This window comes from Leptidea sinapis, chromosome 2 (genome assembly GCF_905404315.1).
Source record: "Leptidea sinapis chromosome 2, ilLepSina1.1, whole genome shotgun sequence".
Taxonomy (NCBI): Eukaryota; Metazoa; Arthropoda; class Insecta; order Lepidoptera; family Pieridae; genus Leptidea; species Leptidea sinapis.
Genome location: NC_066266.1, coordinates 23,345,335 through 23,364,125, shown reverse-complemented (window position 1 = coordinate 23,364,125; position 18,791 = coordinate 23,345,335). Strand labels below are relative to the sequence as shown.

The following is an 18,791-nucleotide window of genomic DNA, read 5'->3' as shown; positions in this document are numbered from 1 at the left end:
ACACCATGAAGTAATCCCCATTTAAATCCGTTCATTAGTTAAGGAAGGTGTACGCGCTTTTTTTGAAGGTACCCATGTCGTATCGTCCCGGAAACACCGCACAAGGAAGTTCATTCCACAGCTTTGTAGTACGTGGAAGAAAGCTCCTTGTAAACCGCACTGTGGAGGATCGCCTTGTCACGTAATTTATATATATTAAGATTATATACACAAGAATTGCTCGCTTAAAGATTTACCCCCTTATTCATAATAGTCTGCTAACTTAAAGCATTGCTAATTCTCACTCTGTCTTCTTCTATTGACTTAAGTCAGAATGAGAAGAAACACTCCTTAGCGGCTGTTTTAAGTTAGCGGACCATTATGAATAAGGGGGATATGATATACACATACTTATTCTCTCACGCGCTTGACTCAAACGTTATCTACACTAGCAGTTTTTTGATGAAGCGTAACAGGCTTGCGAAACAATAAATTAAACTTGCAGGAATCGCTACAATTCCTCCCATCGGCGAACAATTACTATTCTACATATATCATGCAGGTATAATAAATTATTGTTTTGTTTTCAGGCATGTATACCATGCGAATGCTGGAGGGTGCATCTTCCCATGTGCCCCAATCACAACCGCACATGCCCATGGCGACTGGTACGTAACATTTACACTTACTTACATTAAAATTTATTGAATTAGGCGTTACTTTGCGGAAATCCATAATTATACAAATGATTTAAGTTTTCTTCAGTGTTAATTCCGCCAATATTTGTTTTTAAAAAAATTCGACACGTGTTTCGCCTCTACACGAGGCATCCTCAGGACGTGTTGTCTCGCCAAAATCTGGCACGAGACTAATTAGATAATATAATAATGTCAAAGGCTCGGTGCCCGCGTGTTAAAGTTCGCACGTCTCAATCATAGGACTTACAAGAAGCGTAGTTATAAATCCAATTGATTAGTTCTATACAATAACGTTCTATACATATGGACATATCATTCGCAGTATGATAACGGAACGGCAAAAGTGTGCTTAAAGCCAATGTAAGCATACTTTTCTTCTTAGTAGTGTGTCAAGTGTGTGTCAATCAACAAGCATAAGTGTGCTATAAAAAGTGCTTAAATAATACATTAATGACTCAAAAAAAGATGGTGTGACTTATCATCGGTAAGGTTATTTTATTTATATAATATTGATATGCAAAAAGCGGAAGCAATTTAATAAAACGAATATTTATTTCATTAAATATGGTACAATATTATTGACAAGTCCCCAGACAAGACCCGCTTGTCAGAATGGGACAGATGAAAGGACAGAATCAGAAATGTGTAGACATAGCAGTCGAAGTAATTTGTGGCATATGCTATGGCATATGTTTCGACTTTGATTTTGTATGAGGTGCATTGAGGTGTTTTATTACTTTTTGTGGTTTTTTTTTCACGGCAATATTTTTCTATTTTCTAATTATCGCTCAGTAGACACTCGGGTGATTTACGAATACTGCAACCCACAGCCTCGTGTGTAATTAAAACCTTGGGCATTTTCAAGAATCCCGAGCGGCACTGCATTGTAATGGCAGGGCGTATCAATTACAATCAGCTGAACGTCCTGCTCACCTTGTCTGTTACGATTTTATAATTATGGAAAAGAAAGGACATACGAGCGTACGGGTCACCTGGTGTTAAGTGATAACCCCTGCCCAAATTCTCTTGCAACACCAGAGGAATCGCAGGAGCGTGGCCGGCCTTTAAGGAAGGTGTACGCGCTATTTTTTTTGAAGGTAACCATTTCGTATCGGAAACACCGCACAAGGAAGCTCATTCCACAGTTTCTTGAAAACTGCGCGTCATAAAAAAAACTTAACTCATTTGTGTCCTAATATACTATTATCACGGACTAGTAAAAAAAGAAGGACCCCGCGCCGTGATATTAGCAAGTGATGCACCTTTATGCTAGTGTGTGTGCGGTTACGGGGTATACCAGTTACACAATTTTTTCTCCCTTAAATAATCATATATCCATAAATACTTATACAGTATTGTTTTTACACTTTTTCACAACGCACATCGGCATTTTTAAAATATTTTATTGCGACGCAAACTGATCTGTCACAGACGATATTTACCAGTGGGACCTCCTTTGTACAGGATGCCGGCTAGATTATGGGTACCACAACGGGGCCTATTTCTGCCGTGAGGCAGTAATGTGTAAGCATTACTGTGTTTCGGTCTGAAGGGCGCCGTAGCTAGTGAAATTACTGGGCAAATCAGACTTAATATCTTGTCTCAAGGTGATAGGCGCAGTTGTAGTGCCGCTCAGAATTTTCGGGGGTTTCAAGAATCCTGAGCGGCACTGCATTGTAATGGGCAGGGCGTATCAATTACCATCAGCTGAACGCCCTGCTCGTCATGTCCCTTATTTTCATAAAAAAAAAAACGATGGCAAATCTCATAATGGCGGCCGATCGGCTTGTATTAGTGTAAGTGTATGCGTGGGGCTATGTATATGTATTTACGTTTACCGGCTTGTTTTGATGCCTCACTGTTATGTAAGGTGACACGGAGTCCTTCTTACTTTACTCGTCCGTGATATGTTTGTGAATATATTGATTGAAATGGAATTCGTGAGATATGTAAGTAAACGTGGTACTTATTTTAGTTTGGCTTTTCAGAAAGAGACTCAGCGTCAGACAGCGCAGTCTCCTCAATGGGATCGGAGAGAGTCCCATCTCTGTCTGATGGCGAATGGTGCGACGGCAGTGATTCTGCTCAAGAATACCACAGGTAAGAAACTGCGTAACCGATTTCAGATTTGCGGCGGCGTCAAGTACCGGTCGCCTTCCCTCAAATATCTACGACGGGAAGATTAGTATGGGTACCACAACAGTAAACATTACTGTATTTTCGGTCTGAGGGCGCCGTAGCTAGTGAAATTACTGGGCAAATGAGACTGAACATCTTATGTCTCAAGGTGACGAGCGCAATTGTAGTGCCGCTCAGAATTATTTGATTTTTTAAGATTCCTGAGCGGCACTGCATTGTAAGGCGTATCAATTACCATCAGCTGAACGTCCTGCTCGTCTCGTCCCTTATTTTCATTAAAAAAACAGATGGCTGGTCTAATAGGCTGCTATTTTTGATTACGTTGTTAAACACGCGCGTACGGTCAGTTGCTTAGTCGGCGTCGTATAAATTTAGCGTCATAGCGCGTACGTCGGACATACGATTCACGTGAGGGCGACGTAGGAATTCATCATTGCTGGACTGAACGCGTTCATTCAAATTTTTATAATAATAATATTGACACACTTTCTACACAAATTATCTAGCCCCAAGTTAAGCATATATAGCCTGTGTTATGGGTTACAAGACAATGATATATTTAATACAATGTACTTACTTAAACATACATAAATTCATATAAACATACATAAATACATTTAAACATCCATGACTCGGAAACAAACATCCATATTCATCATATAAATGATTGCACCTACCGGGATTCGAGCGTGGAACCTCTAGCTTAGTAGGTAGGATCGCTAACCACTCGGCTATACAGTTCGTTGAACGACGAAATTCAAATACTTTTATGCAAAATAGGATGTGACATCACTTATTGAAAGTCAAAAAACTATCATTCATTCCAAAATGAATGCCTCAGGCCTTAGAAGAATGGGCGCAACAAACTCAGCGGGCTTTCTTTCTTTCATCAAACATATGTTTACAAAGTAATATTGTACATTTAAACTTAATATTTAATAGCCTGAGGGCGGTCGCCCCATTCCCAATCTGTGGTTTCATTAAGAAAGTAATTTATGTTATAGTAACCCTTACCACACAAACGTTTTCTAACAATTTTGAATAACATAATACTTTTGTTTTAAACATTTTCGGGGATCTTGTTGTAAAAGCATATACATCGCACCACAAAAGACTTACTAACTCGACTTAGCCGAGTCGTAGGCATTATAAGCTTATGTCTGTTCGTGGTGTTAACATTATGGTTATGACAGTTTCTTGCAAATTCACTTATGTGCCTATGAACATACATAACATTATTCGAGAATATATTGAGATGCAACAGTCAAGATGTTAATTTCTTTGTATTTTGCTCTCAATGATTCTTTAGGACCTAGGTTATAAATAGCCCTTTGCTGCAGCACAAATATTGTATTAATATCGGCAGCGTTGCCCCATAGTAAAATATCATAGGACATAATACTAGTCGCGCCGTATCTATGCCAGTTCCTCGCATAATATACCCTCGATGTTAGCTCGTGATCGGGTTCTGCTTCTGATGTCAAGTTACAAGTCAAATTATATTTATAATTGGAGTAGCGAATCTAATGAAACATTTTCTCGCCAGTTCCAAGTTCCGGCCTTACGAGGGCGCCTATCCTCGCGACAGAGGGGCCCACGCGCCGCAGAAGAAACACCACATGTTCGGCAAGAGATGCTTCCAGGTACGAAAGATAATAATAATACGAAAAGTATTCAGTGGGAATAGCCTTTACCACCAAAACGCTGCCTTTTTCTGCCGTGAAGCAGTAATGTATAAACATTATTGTGTTTCGATCTCAAGGGCGCCGTAACTAGTGAAATTTTTGAGAAAATGAGACTTAACATCTTATGCCTCAATGTGACGAGCGCAATTGTAGTGTAGTTTTTCAAGTTACAGTTACTTTTGTATCGCGATTTTAATATCAGCAATACAACGTTTGCTGGGTCAGCCAGTAACTTATATAAATTGAAATTTCATTTATTTTAATTACTGTCCATTGGTTGTGGTTCAGTAGACATTTAAGTTACAATTGGTAGCTGAAGTATGATACAAATGGTCTAGTTGACCAGCTAACGTCAGGGTGTCGAATTTGCGTGACGGTGCGCTTAACTCTGATGATTTTACCCTAACGCATATTGAATGTTAAGATGTCTTATTCGCATCGTTTCACTTCTCAAGACATAAGTGTTTTATTCCAGGAGCCACCTACTCCCATAGAGCCGGTCCTGCCCCGGCCTCAAGGCATCGTCAAATACGAATGCGAGCAACCCTACCATCATGAGCCGATGCATCTCAACAACAGTAAGTATATTGTTTATTTGTTATTAGTTAGTTATTTATGCAACTGTTGTGAAATAAGGGGTATTAAAGCACGAATGTTGGTGATAATAGTATCGCATGAGTGTTTTAATATCTAATCATATAAATAATTGTTAATTATTAAATATGAATACTCTATAAAAGATTTTAAAAAACATAGCTTACATTTAAAAAGCCAGTCCTAGTAACCATTACATCATCCAAACGAGTGTTGTAATTTTATTACAACACTCGTTCGGACGATGAAATAGTTATTAGGACATTGGGTGTTTTATTGTTGGCAATAGCCTAACTGTTACTGGCTACATAATCACTATAAGGGTAAATGTATACACTTTAATGATAAAGCCCCAGTCACTGTTCAGGCATTATCTATAAATAATCTTAAATGTTTTAGTAAAAATTGCTCTGTCGTAAATCCTCTACAACTGAATATCTAAGTGATCGGCCAGCCTGGGACTGGATTATGATTAGTTTAAAGCAATAACAATTACAGTACATTATTGTATATTTTATTAAAAAGAGCGCATAAAAGATGCTGGGAGAGTTTCTTGCGCCGCTTTCTCTTAGGATTGAATTTATTTCCGAAGCGTTTGTAGTATTAGAAGTGACATCAAAAATAATTCTTAAGGAACAAATTTTGAGATAATAAATTCCTTTGATGCCTTTTTTATAATAATTTTAACTGCTTAAAAATCAGATGGGTAATGCATGTCTGTACATTTGCAGTTGACTACGGACGGGCTCAACTAGCCCCTCCCCATGTGACGTCACTCCAGCCCGCGTTAGATCTCAACACGGCACATGCCAGCCATTCCCTACTACAGGTAAGACCCAAAACATAATTTATTTAAATATTTTTAGTTTTTGTCGCTATTTTATTACTAAAAATATATTTTAAATCGATATAGTACTAGTATTTAGAGAAATTGTTACAATAGACAACCGACACGGGCACTAAACGGCAGCCATTTTGGCGATTTTGGAGCGCATGTACTATGACGTCATAGTTCTTATTTTCGCTCTGACCAATGGTGTCGTTTTTGACATTTTGTTTCTTTTTGCAAATTTAAAAAGCTCGACATTCTTGCTCGACATAAATTAGAGTACTTTTTTTAAGTGAAACTTCTTCATCGGCGTATATGTTATGAGAGAATTTTATATATGTTGTTTTTTTTTATTTTCACAATACTGACTGACAACTCTGTCATTTACGGTTTATTTAGTTTATCAGCCTGTATTCTTTTATGTATTCATTGGTAAATACGTAAAATTAGTAACATTAATAATTTTGTTCCCAGGGTACAATTCCAAGTCCAAACGCGAATCGTTTCGGGTTCGTCGCGGGCGATAGAGTGAGACACAACCATACCTACAGCGCACCCTTACCGCCGGCAGATCAAAGACAACCAATAAGGGACAAACGAGGTATATATATTTTGAATACACACAAAATTAAAAAAAAAATATAGTCGTATCACCGCTCTTCCACCACATCATATCATATTGTTATGGGGCAGTGCGGCCGATATTAATACTATCTTTGTGCTGCAGAAGAGGGCTATTCGCGCGATTTATAACCTAGGTCCTAAAGAATCATTAAGAGAAAAATTTAAAGAAATAAACATTTTGACTGTTGCTTCTCAATACATTTTTGATAATGTTTTATATGTTCATAAGCACATTGAGGAATTTTCTAGAAACTGTGACATTCATAATGTTAACACGAGGAACAAACATAAACTTGTTATGCCTACTACTCGGTTGGGTCGAGTTAGTAAGTCTTTTGTTGAGCGATGTATATGCTTCTACAATATGATCCCAGAAAATGTACAAAACAAATGTGTTACGAAATTTAAAAGAATTGTTAAAAAAGGTTATTATAACATAAACGATTTTCTTAATGACACCACGGACTGGGAATAAATCGAACACCCTCAAGCTCTTTAATTATAAATGTTTATTGCACGATATTACATTGTAATCCATATTTTATATTAAAAAAAAAGCCCGCTGAGTTTCTTGCGCCCATTCTTCTCAGGTCTGAGGCAGTCTCTTTTGAATGGGTGGTAGATTTTGACGTTCAATAAGTGATTTTAAATCCTGTTTTGAATAAAAATATTTGAATTTGAATCTTTCTTTGAGCCTTGCAATTTAAATCAATTTCTAATTCTGGTGTGTCATATGGGAGGCAAATCCAAAATTACTTGTAGAAACTTTAATACCTCAAGCCAGACCACAGTTTATCGCTCTATAAGGTAAGCCAAACACTAACCCTAGTCTCATACTAGAACCATCAGAACACTTTCAATGGAGAGTTTTTGCCACCTGACTTTTTTTATACTATCTTCTTTTTAGCCTTTTTCTGCCACAAAAGTGACGGCCTCCTATAGGTGCCATATATATTGGGCTATGTGTATTAAATTAGCCCCCGTTTTGTGTCTCCAGCGAATTTGCGGTCTTTTTGAAATTTTGACATTGACATTGGCAATTCTGTGGTCATCTGGAATGCAAGGCATAAAAAAGGCATAAAAGGCATTTATTTTCTCAAAATTGATTCCTATAGAATTCTTTTTGATGTCATTTCTAATAACTACTAGATACTACTACCGCTTAGGAAACAAATGGCGCTCTGAGAGAGATGAAGCGGCACAAGAAACTCTCCCAGCATTCTTTTTTTGCGCTCTTTTCAATAAAAATATACAATCATTTCTATCACTATAAAATAATCATAATCTAGTCCCAGGCTGTCCGATCATTTAGATATCCTGCAGTGGTGTAATAGGATTTCCGACAGAGCCATTTTTTTTTAAAGCCAGTTTACTTGAAGGAACATTAATACCTCAAGCCTCCCGGCAGGTCACATAATATGTCATATCAAAAAGAATTCTAAAGGAATCAATTTTGAGATAATAAACGCCTTTCAAGCGTTTATTGCTCTCATCTAGTACGTCCCAGTCTGATACTCGAACCATGTGACCGTGTACAATAGAGAGTTTTGCCACATCTTCCATGGTTCTGACTTTCTTACCTGACTTATTTTACACTTTTCTTCTTTTTAGCCTTTTTCACCCCAATAGTGAAAGCCTCCTATAGCTGGTGCCATGTATCTAGGACAATATGCATCCAATCAGCCCCAATTATATCTCACCTTTCCAACGCATTTGCGATCTTCTTAGATTTTTCTCCCCCCAAGGTTGCCATTCTAGAATCTTTTTGCACTCTTTCGACTCTCCTGAACGATCCGTCACCTCAAAGATACCACTGCTTTTGAGCTACTTCGTCACTGGCCCTTTCTCATATTAAAAGCAACTCCATCACTCTCTTCTTACACTGCTTCTCAAAAATCTAAGTTTTTTTTTCGGGAGGAGTAAAATACATTTACGTATTGAAGACCCCGAAACGGGGCCAATATGTCGGGCTCGGGTACCGACTAAAAACCTCTGTGCTGATGCCCTGAAGGCTTTTACAGCAAAGCCGGGCGGGTCAAAATCTAAGTACTACACAAACCTCTCATATCTCACTGTTCTGTATATTTATCAAATTTTCATCCTTAGATCATTTATATGTCTAGATAGACTATGACAGCTGTGAAAATGTCGAAAAAAAATAAGAGTTTAGAGTTAACCTCTATTTTGAGCAATTGCATGAATTGCTCACTGATACAAACTGTTATACAAATCGCGAGTGTAAGACATAGCTTGTCACACACACTTAAGTATGCCTGGCCAGTTATTATCGGTTGTATAACAGCTCTATCTAAACGTATAAATAATGTGTGTTTGTATAATGAAACCTCTGTACTTTGAAACTGAATTATATAATCTGATTTTTAGCTTTGCATTATTTTTTAAAAATACATATAATATATAATTAAAAATGATCTAATTTCGTGTAAAAAATTAGCTTTTATTCATTTAGTTTACTTACACAAAAATATAATAATAGTATCGTAAAAAAAAATTCTGCCTACCCTCACATTTGTCCATATCAATATGCTTGATATTAACGTAATAATAAATTAATGTAAGCTGTGATATCAACTTAGTTCTAACTAATTATTCCTAAATCACAGCTAAATATCTAAGTGATCGGACAGCCTGGGACTAGTTTAAAATTATTTTATAGAAATAACAATGACAGTACTATATTGTATATTTTTAGTTTTAGTGCCGCTTCTTCTCTCTCAGAGCGCCATTTGTTTCCGAAGCGATTGTAGTGTTTCAAGTGATAACAAACAGAATTCTAAATTGATCAATTTTGAGAAAATAAAAACCTTTTATGCAATTTCAATCTTACCCACATATTTATATATATTTAAATATACCCTCATTTAACAGTCTATAATAATTTCGTAGCGCGTCGACTTACGGAAAGCAGTAACCCGGACGGCGGGACGAATCACCACTTGACTAGGGACGAGAAAAGGGCTAAAGCACTCGGTACGTCATTTATTTATTTTTCTTTTGTAATTATGGGCTTTGGGCGGTTTTATTCAATACTTGACAATATTGTCTTTTATTATTTCAGATGTCTATTAAGCTCTTGAATTATTAATCTCTGAAACTCTATTCGCCTAGAATTGATAAAAATAAGATAGACTCATTTCAATTTACGGTAATAATATTAATTGGATGATGCTGACGCCAGTCTTGCGCTTGACTACAGCTGCGCCCCCGTACCACAAACCGCATAGCGCGCAGCGATAAGCGACAGTCGTCATACAGATTGCGATAATTTTGCGACGGATTCTAATCCGCTCTGTTTCGTAATACTTATCAACTCTCGGCGAATAGTGAACAGAATTAGTTTATTTTATTTTAATGTTTAAACGGAGAGTGAAAATGTTTTTTCACGCTCGGCTTTTTAAACCGAGTGCTTAGTTACTTACTAAGTAATTAATTGTAGACTTAAAGAGTCGTATGCCTATATACATATATATGTAGTAATAGTATATTATGATGCAAGTGAGCCAAGTTGCTCATCATACACGAGGCTGTTGGTTGCAACAACCCGAGAGGTCGCGGGTCAGAGTCCCACATCGTTCATAAATTTATTTTTATTACTTAAAAGATAACGAATTGTTCTAGTAGGCTTCATAAGATACATAATAGTTTTAAGGGTGAAAGGGTTATTTTTCGAATTCCAATGTTCCTTACTTTTAAAATTCGCCCACCGAAGCGGGCGGGAACTAATTTTCCTCACCACTTTGATTATTGGTTGCTTGTTTACAGGTATTCCCATGGAAGTGCACGACATTATCAATCTGCCCATGGACGAGTTTAACGAGAGACTGTCGAAACACGACTTGAGCGAGACCCAGCTGTCGCTCATAAGAGACATTCGGCGTAGAGGGAAGAATAAGGTGACTAGTACATCCGATATTATTATATAAAAGATCTGTCTTTTTCGTTTATCGAATATCAATATAATATTTTAAACATATGGTCGGATTTGGACTGGACATACCGTTGGACGCGGTCCGGACCTGACCATATTAAAAATTATTAATATTACAAATTATATTAATATTATTATCCATTTACCAACTCACCTATACCGAGGTCTCTCTCTGCTCTCAACGCTCTTCTCGAAGCCAACCCTGCTTGTGATTTATTTGCGGATGGATGGCAGAAGATTTTAACAGAGTGCTTGCGTTTTTGTGAAATGAATGGATGAACGGTATTTGGATGTTAATTAATTGTTAGTTATTTACAGTAAACTTTGTATTTATTAACTATTATTTGTGTAATATGTTTAGTTTGTAATTAATTCTTACTTTAATATTGTAATTGGCTTACGCCGTTTTATTAAAGTATAAATAAATAAATATTCGATAGATGTCGCATTGTCTATAGCAGAGAATTATTATTATTACCGTCCGGACCAATTGGTACCAGGCGCCTACCCATGCCCACCAGATCGTTCGATGGTCCGACCATGGACTATACTTGGATATTTTAAGACACTAGAAATACGGAATTGCTTGTAACTATTTCTAGCAGGCTTCATAAGATACATAATAGCTTTAAGGGTATATGTATACACTTTTTTAATAAAGTCCCAGCCACTGTTCAGGCATTACCTATAAATAAATTTAAATATGTTATTAAAAATATTGCTCTGTCGTAAAACCTACTACTCCACAGGTGAATATCTAAGTGATCGGATAGCCTGGGACTTTAGTATGATTATTTTATAACAATGACAGTACAATATTGTATATTTTATTTAAAAGTAGCGCAAAAAATAATGCTGGTAGAGTTTCATTATATACATTTTTATCAATCTGTATTCTCTATTTAACCTTTCTGATTCAAACTCTACTTTTTCCTACAAAAGATTGCATTATTATATTCACGTTGGTCGCACCTAATATAAAATAACGGTTTTTGCGGTAAACAGGTCGCTGCGCAAAACTGCCGCAAACGCAAATTGGACCAGATCACATCCCTTGCGGACGAAGTACGTACAGTACGGGATCGCAAAATTCGTACGCAACGCGATCATTCGTCGCTGTTAGCTGAACGGCAGAGGCTGAAGGAACACTTTGCAGCACTCTATCGGCACGTATTTCAAGTGAGTAATTTGCGGAGATCGTTTTTTATAGATGTACTAGCTGACCCAGCTTACGTTGTATTGCCATATAAATAAGAAAAAATCAATAATAAATATTAAAGTTTGTTTTTACCTCCTGAGAAGGTTAGAAAGATATAAGGATTCTAATTAGTTATTCATTTTAAACTATTCTTTCAATTTGATTTCTGAACGACGGGGGACACATCAAAGGAAAAACAAAATTTTTGTTTATATTAATTTTTTTCCGAGAATTTTCATATTTATTCACCTTTTAAACCGTCCCTGGACTTCCACAAATAATTTAACACCAAAATAAGCCAAACCGGTCCAGCCGTTCTCGAGTCAGAACAGAAGAGTCGAACAGCAATTCATTTTTATATATATAGATATTTATTTGCAACAATCATAATATTTACATAATGGCAGAGAACAAAAACATTAATAAAATAAATAATACTTTAGCTTATTTAAGTAATATTGCCACATTCCACATACTGAAATTTATTTGTTTGAAGTTTTTTTGTTCTATCACTTTACCTTTAAACAAAAATCTTTTTTTATCTTTTTCATTACAACACTCGTTTGGATGATGTAATGGTTACTAGGACTGACTTTTTTAATGTTAGCAGTAATCACTTATTGAACGTCAAAAACTTCGATATGATATTATTATCACATTCGGCTTCGCCTCGTGTGATGAAACCCACATTCGTGTTTTAATACCCCTTATTACACAACAGTTGCATAAATAACTATTAACATTCAGTCATTTTCTTGAATTGAAGAGTAATAAAGTGATTTTGATTTGATTTAAATAAATGGTGTTGTTGTGACAGAACCTCCGAGATCCTGAAGGCAGGCCGATGTCATCAGCGCAGTACAGTCTTCAACAAGCAGCGGACGGCAATGTGGTACTGGTGCCGAAGATGCCACAACATTCAGGTGAGATATCGCTATACAGTCATTCGACACTTATAACATAATATTAAGTTTACTGTCTCACTTCTAAGTGGGTATCTGTAGGCGATTATGATTGAATTTGCATCTGCGCACAGATTTTTTTTTGGGTCAGAAGTGGGATTAGAATTGGATTATACCATCAAAATGGCATTATTGATCAGAATCAGAAATGGGATGCGCATTCTTGATTAGATACTATCGAAATTGTATTCGACTCTGGAACATTAAAGTCTCCATTTGAATGGTAGTGATTAGAATAGGCATTTTATTAATCAAGTCAAAAACAATGCATGAAAAATGTTTAATATTTTTCTCAAAATACATTTATTTGAAAAATGGAGCCATTCGCCATTTTAAGTGAAGCACCTATAGAACCAGCTACAACACATCCGATCTAAATAGCGTTTTGTCGTATCGTTTGTCGTCAGCTGAATTTATATTTGTGAAATTTGATATTAAAGTATTAATTAGAAATTATGGTATACACTCAAATCTTACTATTCAGAAATACTATATTATTTTCTAATAGAAAGATTTTTTTAAATCATTCTTAATTCACTGCAGGGAATCCCTGCAAGCAGAATTGTAATGCGCACTCAGAATTATTCATTTTACTTAGTTATTAGTATTATACACAATTTTAATGGAATATTGGTTTAAAGTAGATAGCACGTTCAGAATTTGAATATACAATCAGAAGAGGGATGCTTAATCAAAATTAATATCTTTTTTATTTGATTATTTATGAAAAAAAGAGACGAGACGAGCAGAACGTTCAGCTAATGGTAATTGATACGATCTACCCATTACAATGCAGTGCCGCTCAGGATTCTTGAAAAACCCAAAAATTCTGAGCGGCAATACAATTGCGCTCGTCACCTTGAAACATAAGATGTTAAGTCTCGTTTGCCCAGTAATTTCACTAGCTACGGCGCCCTTCGGACCGAAACACAGTAATGTTTACACATTACTACTTCACGGCAGAAATAGGCGCCGTTGTGGTACCGGCTTCCTGTGTAAAGGCGCCTCCCACTCTCTCCTCCGTCCACACAAAGGAGACTTAACATCTTATGTCTCAAGGTGACCAAGGCAATTGTAGTGCCGCTCAGAATTTTTGGGTTTTTCAAAATTCCTGAACGGCATTGCATTGTAATTGGCAGGGCGTATCAATAACCATATGTAACTGTGAAATACAACGTTCATTCACTCTATTCTACTTCAACTACTTACACACGACACCCACCCAGACAGACAAAATATACATCTTTGAGAAGATATCCAATCATTATTTTGTTCATCGCGAACACAATGTAATTACTAAATATTATTATTATAATAATTAGATATTTTATATCCTCAGATCACGGCATGAATCGAACTACAGACGAGGATATGGAGAGGAAGAAGCATTATGAGTGACATCTCCTGCCGCGCTGGTACCAGGAGTAACCTGCGACACGTTATATAAGTACCGTCTGAACCACTCACTAGCCGACAACGCTCGTGGCACGCCGGTACGGTATCTAAACATCACGCACCCGTATGTCGAATGATGAGTAAACGATGTAGAATCTCTTATAACTATCAAACGTAATAATAGTGATCATTTTCCATTAAATCTTTATTAAAATAGAAGCGGCCATCCGTAAATTACGTCACATTTATCGCGCTCACCAAATGTGACATAGTGTGACAAGTTAAATATTACTAACTCAATCTTTAAGGTTTTTGTAGGTTTTCGCTGTCCTATCTATAGAAAAAGATTAAAAATACCTTTATTCAGTTTATTACTTATAAAAATAAAATTAAAAAAAAGTAGGGGGTATGAATAGCTTTGTGACGTCACATAAAATGAAAAATATTGGAATTCGAAAGTAAACCAATATTTTTTAAGAAATATTCAAATTAAATCATAATCAATTTATTCATGTAGTTCATTTACAGAATTTTTCATATATTACTAACTTAAATATACTGGTATTTCGTAAAGGGTTGAGCTAATGAAAAGAAGTACCAAGAAACTCATCGCCAATCTTTTAAATAAAATTTTTACATTTTCATGGTTTTACAAATCATTTCAATTACAATATTATATGTAAAATGATGCAACCTATTTAAGTTTTGTGTAGGTTTTCGCTGTCCTATCTATAGAAAAAGTTTAAAAATAGCTTTAAAATAAAATTGAAAAAAAAGTGACGTCACAGCAGTTTTCACAAATGTGACAAGCGGGGGCGACGGTCCCTAAAATATGTGTGACGTAATTTATGTATGTATGGTCAAATCGCGTCACTACGTCCTCTTATAAAGCGATAAACGCAGGTGTTTGCGATACCGTAACTACTGCTACGTGCGTTAGCGGCTAATGTAGGCTTAAAAATAGCAACCATGTGTTAAATACACAACTATTGGAAGATTAATTTTAAAGAAGACTATTCGTCAGTCGAAAAGTTAAGTTGCATACATAGGGGAAGACATTTTAAATCCAATATGGCCGACATCAAAGATGGCGGATTAGTTATTTATAACGCTAATGATAGATAGATTATTCATACCTCTAAATAGACTGTGACAGCTGTGGAAACGTCCAAAAAACTTGAGGTTGACCGTGGACCTCTGTTTCGAGCAATGCACGCACAGAAAGAGACGTATATATTATCTAAGTGCTCATGTTATGGTAATCAGAGGGTTTACTAAAAGGAAAAAATTAAAACAAGCTTTTTTCTTCAGTGTTTTTTGATTTTGGGCTCGACTTTGAAACGTGAATAGTCTTCTTTAAACTGTAGTCGTAACTTCTTTAAACTGTAGACGGAGCTAACAAATGTAATAAGAAATATATTGTAAGAAATATATTGAAGAAAATAAATAAAATAAAATTACTGTTTTAATTTTAGATTGTTTGCATTTCTCGAAGGACCATATTATGCTATATGGAAATGGTACCAAGCGGGTCTTCCACCCTGCAAATTATTTATTTTCAAAAACAAAACTCAGATCATTTATGTGTCTAGATAGACTGTGACAGCTCACAACGTCGAATAATAAAATAGAGGTTGACAGTTAACCCCTATTTTGAGCAATGCACGCACACTAACACAAATCGCGAGTGTAAGACGTAACTTGTCACGCATACTAAAGTTATAAACCTGGCCTGCTCTGTCTAGATGTATAAATTATCTACGAGCGAAAACATCATCATAAATCCGAAATACATTTATATAAAATTATTGTAATTGTATATAAATTACATTTTTATTTACTTATTCTTAATGATCGCGGTCCCTTAATATATTGAGCCACTTTATTCGACCGAGTGTAACATTGACGGCTAACTCTTGTTCAATACCCATACAATAAAGTGCTCAGTTCGCTTGGTGAAGTTTTCAAAGATTATTATAAAACATGCGCAATTAATGTCGCTAACCGCTCAAGAGTCTTGCCGAATCCAGTTATTATTATCCATATATTGTTTACTTTAATCGATTGATAGAAAGTTCATTATTTAAATTTTAAAAAGTTTAACCTATTTTTATTTATTATTATATCGTTGTAAATTAATTGATTGTCATGCTCCATCTGTTTTCTATTAAGGTCAACTGGGACTAAGGAATCTATTTTAATTATATTGCTAGGTGCGTATGTTATACTTTTTCACGCCATCTGTTTTCTGTTTTTGGCACATAAAGTACCAAAAATCATCAATAGATGGCGTGAAAGGTCTTCTTTTCTTAAATACTAACAAAAGACGCCTTTGCCCTACGTCTATTGCACCTAAAAGTCCTATTTTTCATAGAAAAAACATATACATGTAAAAGTTATGTAAAATACCACTAATTGGTATTAAAATATGAAATTAGATGAAATACCCTACACTGTATGTGCTTATGTATGTTTATACATTATACTTTTTTTATAATCGGATAAATATGCTATTCAAAGTAATGTACCGCATTAGCCCCGGTGGTCAACCATACCTTATAGAAAATGTTGCAAATTTTGTGAAATAAATAAATTTCTGTGACATCCATTATTGTAAATTTTTTTTTTGTCACAAATGATTTTTGCCGCAAACTTTTTGATCTCAATGTGAAGTTTCACAGCCGACCAGAAATTAAACATATTGTTTAAATGAGAATGTAAGCAACTTTTGATGCAAATATGTTTTTTTTAATCAAAAATCTCTATTTCCATTTTCAATTCATACAAGCTGCAAAAACAGATCTAGATTACTGCGCTATGCCACAGCGGTCACTCGTCTTTCGTTTAGGAGTGAGTGCGAGAGAGAAGACAACATCGGTAATACCGCTCACTATATTTGTCATGCCACGACCGTTCATTGATATTATAAAACTATTGTGGAAGCTGGAAATATTGTTATTAATTCCTCATTTATTCCACTTTAAAAAAATCAAGTTACTGTCAAGAAAGAACATGTTTTAAAATTGTTGTTCCCGTGGCTTACGACTTGTTACTACATTTAGATAACCAATAAGAATAAATAACACAACATATTATATTGACCTTGTACTTAAGTAGATAAAGCAATTACTTCTTATCTGCTTTAAGATTTTAGAATGCTTTTTTACTTAGATAATTTATTCGTCTAGATCGATAGCTGTGAATACATAAAAAAAAATAGCGGCCAACTGTTAGCCTCTATTTTCAACAACGCACGCACACTACAACAAAGTGACTTACATAGTGCGAGTGTAAAACGTAGCTTGTCATGCACACTAAAGTAATAAACCCGACCTGTTGTCTTGCTTTGCCTAACAGCAGGATTACATCCTATCTAAAGTCAAGACGTATAACTTATCATTAAGGTTTTTTATTTAATCTAGGTTTCGAGTACGCGCCCCTTTTATTTAATATTTATCAAATTCATGCTTCAATTTAACAATAATACGGTGCCTTAGACATAACCGGGCGCCTATTTGTTAAACCTTTATTTTTAATTAAACAAAAATAACAAAAAAAAGTAATCGTGATATAATTTCTTTGTATGTATACGCCTTTATGATTGTGAGGTTAAAACGCGCTGTCAAAATTACCAATTCGAAATCAAAATGGCGGACAACATTATCTGGTTGAATGTCTATGTGATAGAAAACTATTCCATTTTCGATTTAGTTTATTTAGTTCTCATAAGAGTTTAGTGTTGCCAGTGTTAAATAACATGTGTTACGCGTCGGGCAACACTGTCGTTGCAATATTTTTAATGTAATATATTTTCTGTAGGCGTTTTATTTATGTATATTGTAGAGTAATTGTTAAAAAAATCTGTTGTAGTGATTTTTTTTGGAAAATTTCAGTCGCCTTCTTGCAAAATAGCAAACAAGTACAAATTTATAATTGTAAATTTTATACACAACAGATCTTATTAAGTATGTTATAATTTAAAAGGTCTTTTTTATTTTATAGATCTTTTAGATTTAAGGAATATTTACCGTAAGCCATAGATAATGTCACTTTTGTCGGCAATAATTTTTCAAGGACAAATTTTTTCTGCACAGGCAATAATGGTCATGTCAAAAGTTTGTCTTTGGAAATGTTTTTAAATTGTGGTGCATATTTAACATAGAATACTTAGTTCGCTTTGCAAGTATGAACTTATCGTTAAGTAATATAGGCGACGGGTAAAGCATTTTAAATAAGTTTTTTAATAAAGGCTTAGCGTGACATATTATTTGTTTCATTTTCTGTGAAAACTCATGAGCTTTGAATATGTGAAAGGAATGGGTGGTTGGAAAAACCTTGGCTAGACCAGATACGCTTTTGGCACGTTCTACTTAAGAGCTTCATTGTGTGTCTTCTAGCGCTTTTATCACGGGGAGTGTTCCGAAGAGCTGTTTCATGTGATTCCTGCCGCTAAATTCCACCTTCGCACGACACGCCACAAGTTAATATCATCCCCACCATTTGTGTGTGGCGGTCCTCCACAGTGCGGTTTTCAAGAAACTCTCTTCCACGTACAATCAAGCTGTGGAATGATCAGTGTTTCCGGGACGATACGACATGGGTACCTTGAAAAAAAGCGCGTACACCTTCCTTAAAGGGCGGCAACGCTCCTGTGATACCTCTGGTATTATAAGAGAATGTGGGCGGCGGTGATTATTTATCACCATATGACACGTACGGTCCTTTATCCTCCTCTTACA

At 35.6% G+C, this 18,791-nt stretch overlaps 1 protein-coding gene across 1 annotated transcript in view; it reads left to right on the top strand.

Moving 5' to 3' along the window:
* Window positions 1-18,314, top strand: part of LOC126974834 (segmentation protein cap'n'collar-like) — a 166,065-nt gene extending 147,751 nt beyond the window's left edge. Inside the window, exons 13-23 of the mRNA XM_050822506.1 lie at window positions 570-647; window positions 2,666-2,777; window positions 4,363-4,459; window positions 4,977-5,079; window positions 5,827-5,924; window positions 6,399-6,525; window positions 9,456-9,539; window positions 10,332-10,462; window positions 11,503-11,676; window positions 12,513-12,618; window positions 13,997-18,314. Coding sequence (XP_050678463.1) covers window positions 570-647; window positions 2,666-2,777; window positions 4,363-4,459; window positions 4,977-5,079; window positions 5,827-5,924; window positions 6,399-6,525; window positions 9,456-9,539; window positions 10,332-10,462; window positions 11,503-11,676; window positions 12,513-12,618; window positions 13,997-14,055 — 1,169 coding nt within the window. The 3' untranslated portion in view covers window positions 14,056-18,314. The remainder of the gene's footprint in view (window positions 1-569; window positions 648-2,665; window positions 2,778-4,362; window positions 4,460-4,976; window positions 5,080-5,826; window positions 5,925-6,398; window positions 6,526-9,455; window positions 9,540-10,331; window positions 10,463-11,502; window positions 11,677-12,512; window positions 12,619-13,996) is intronic.
* Window positions 18,315-18,791: the final 477 nt, after the last annotated feature.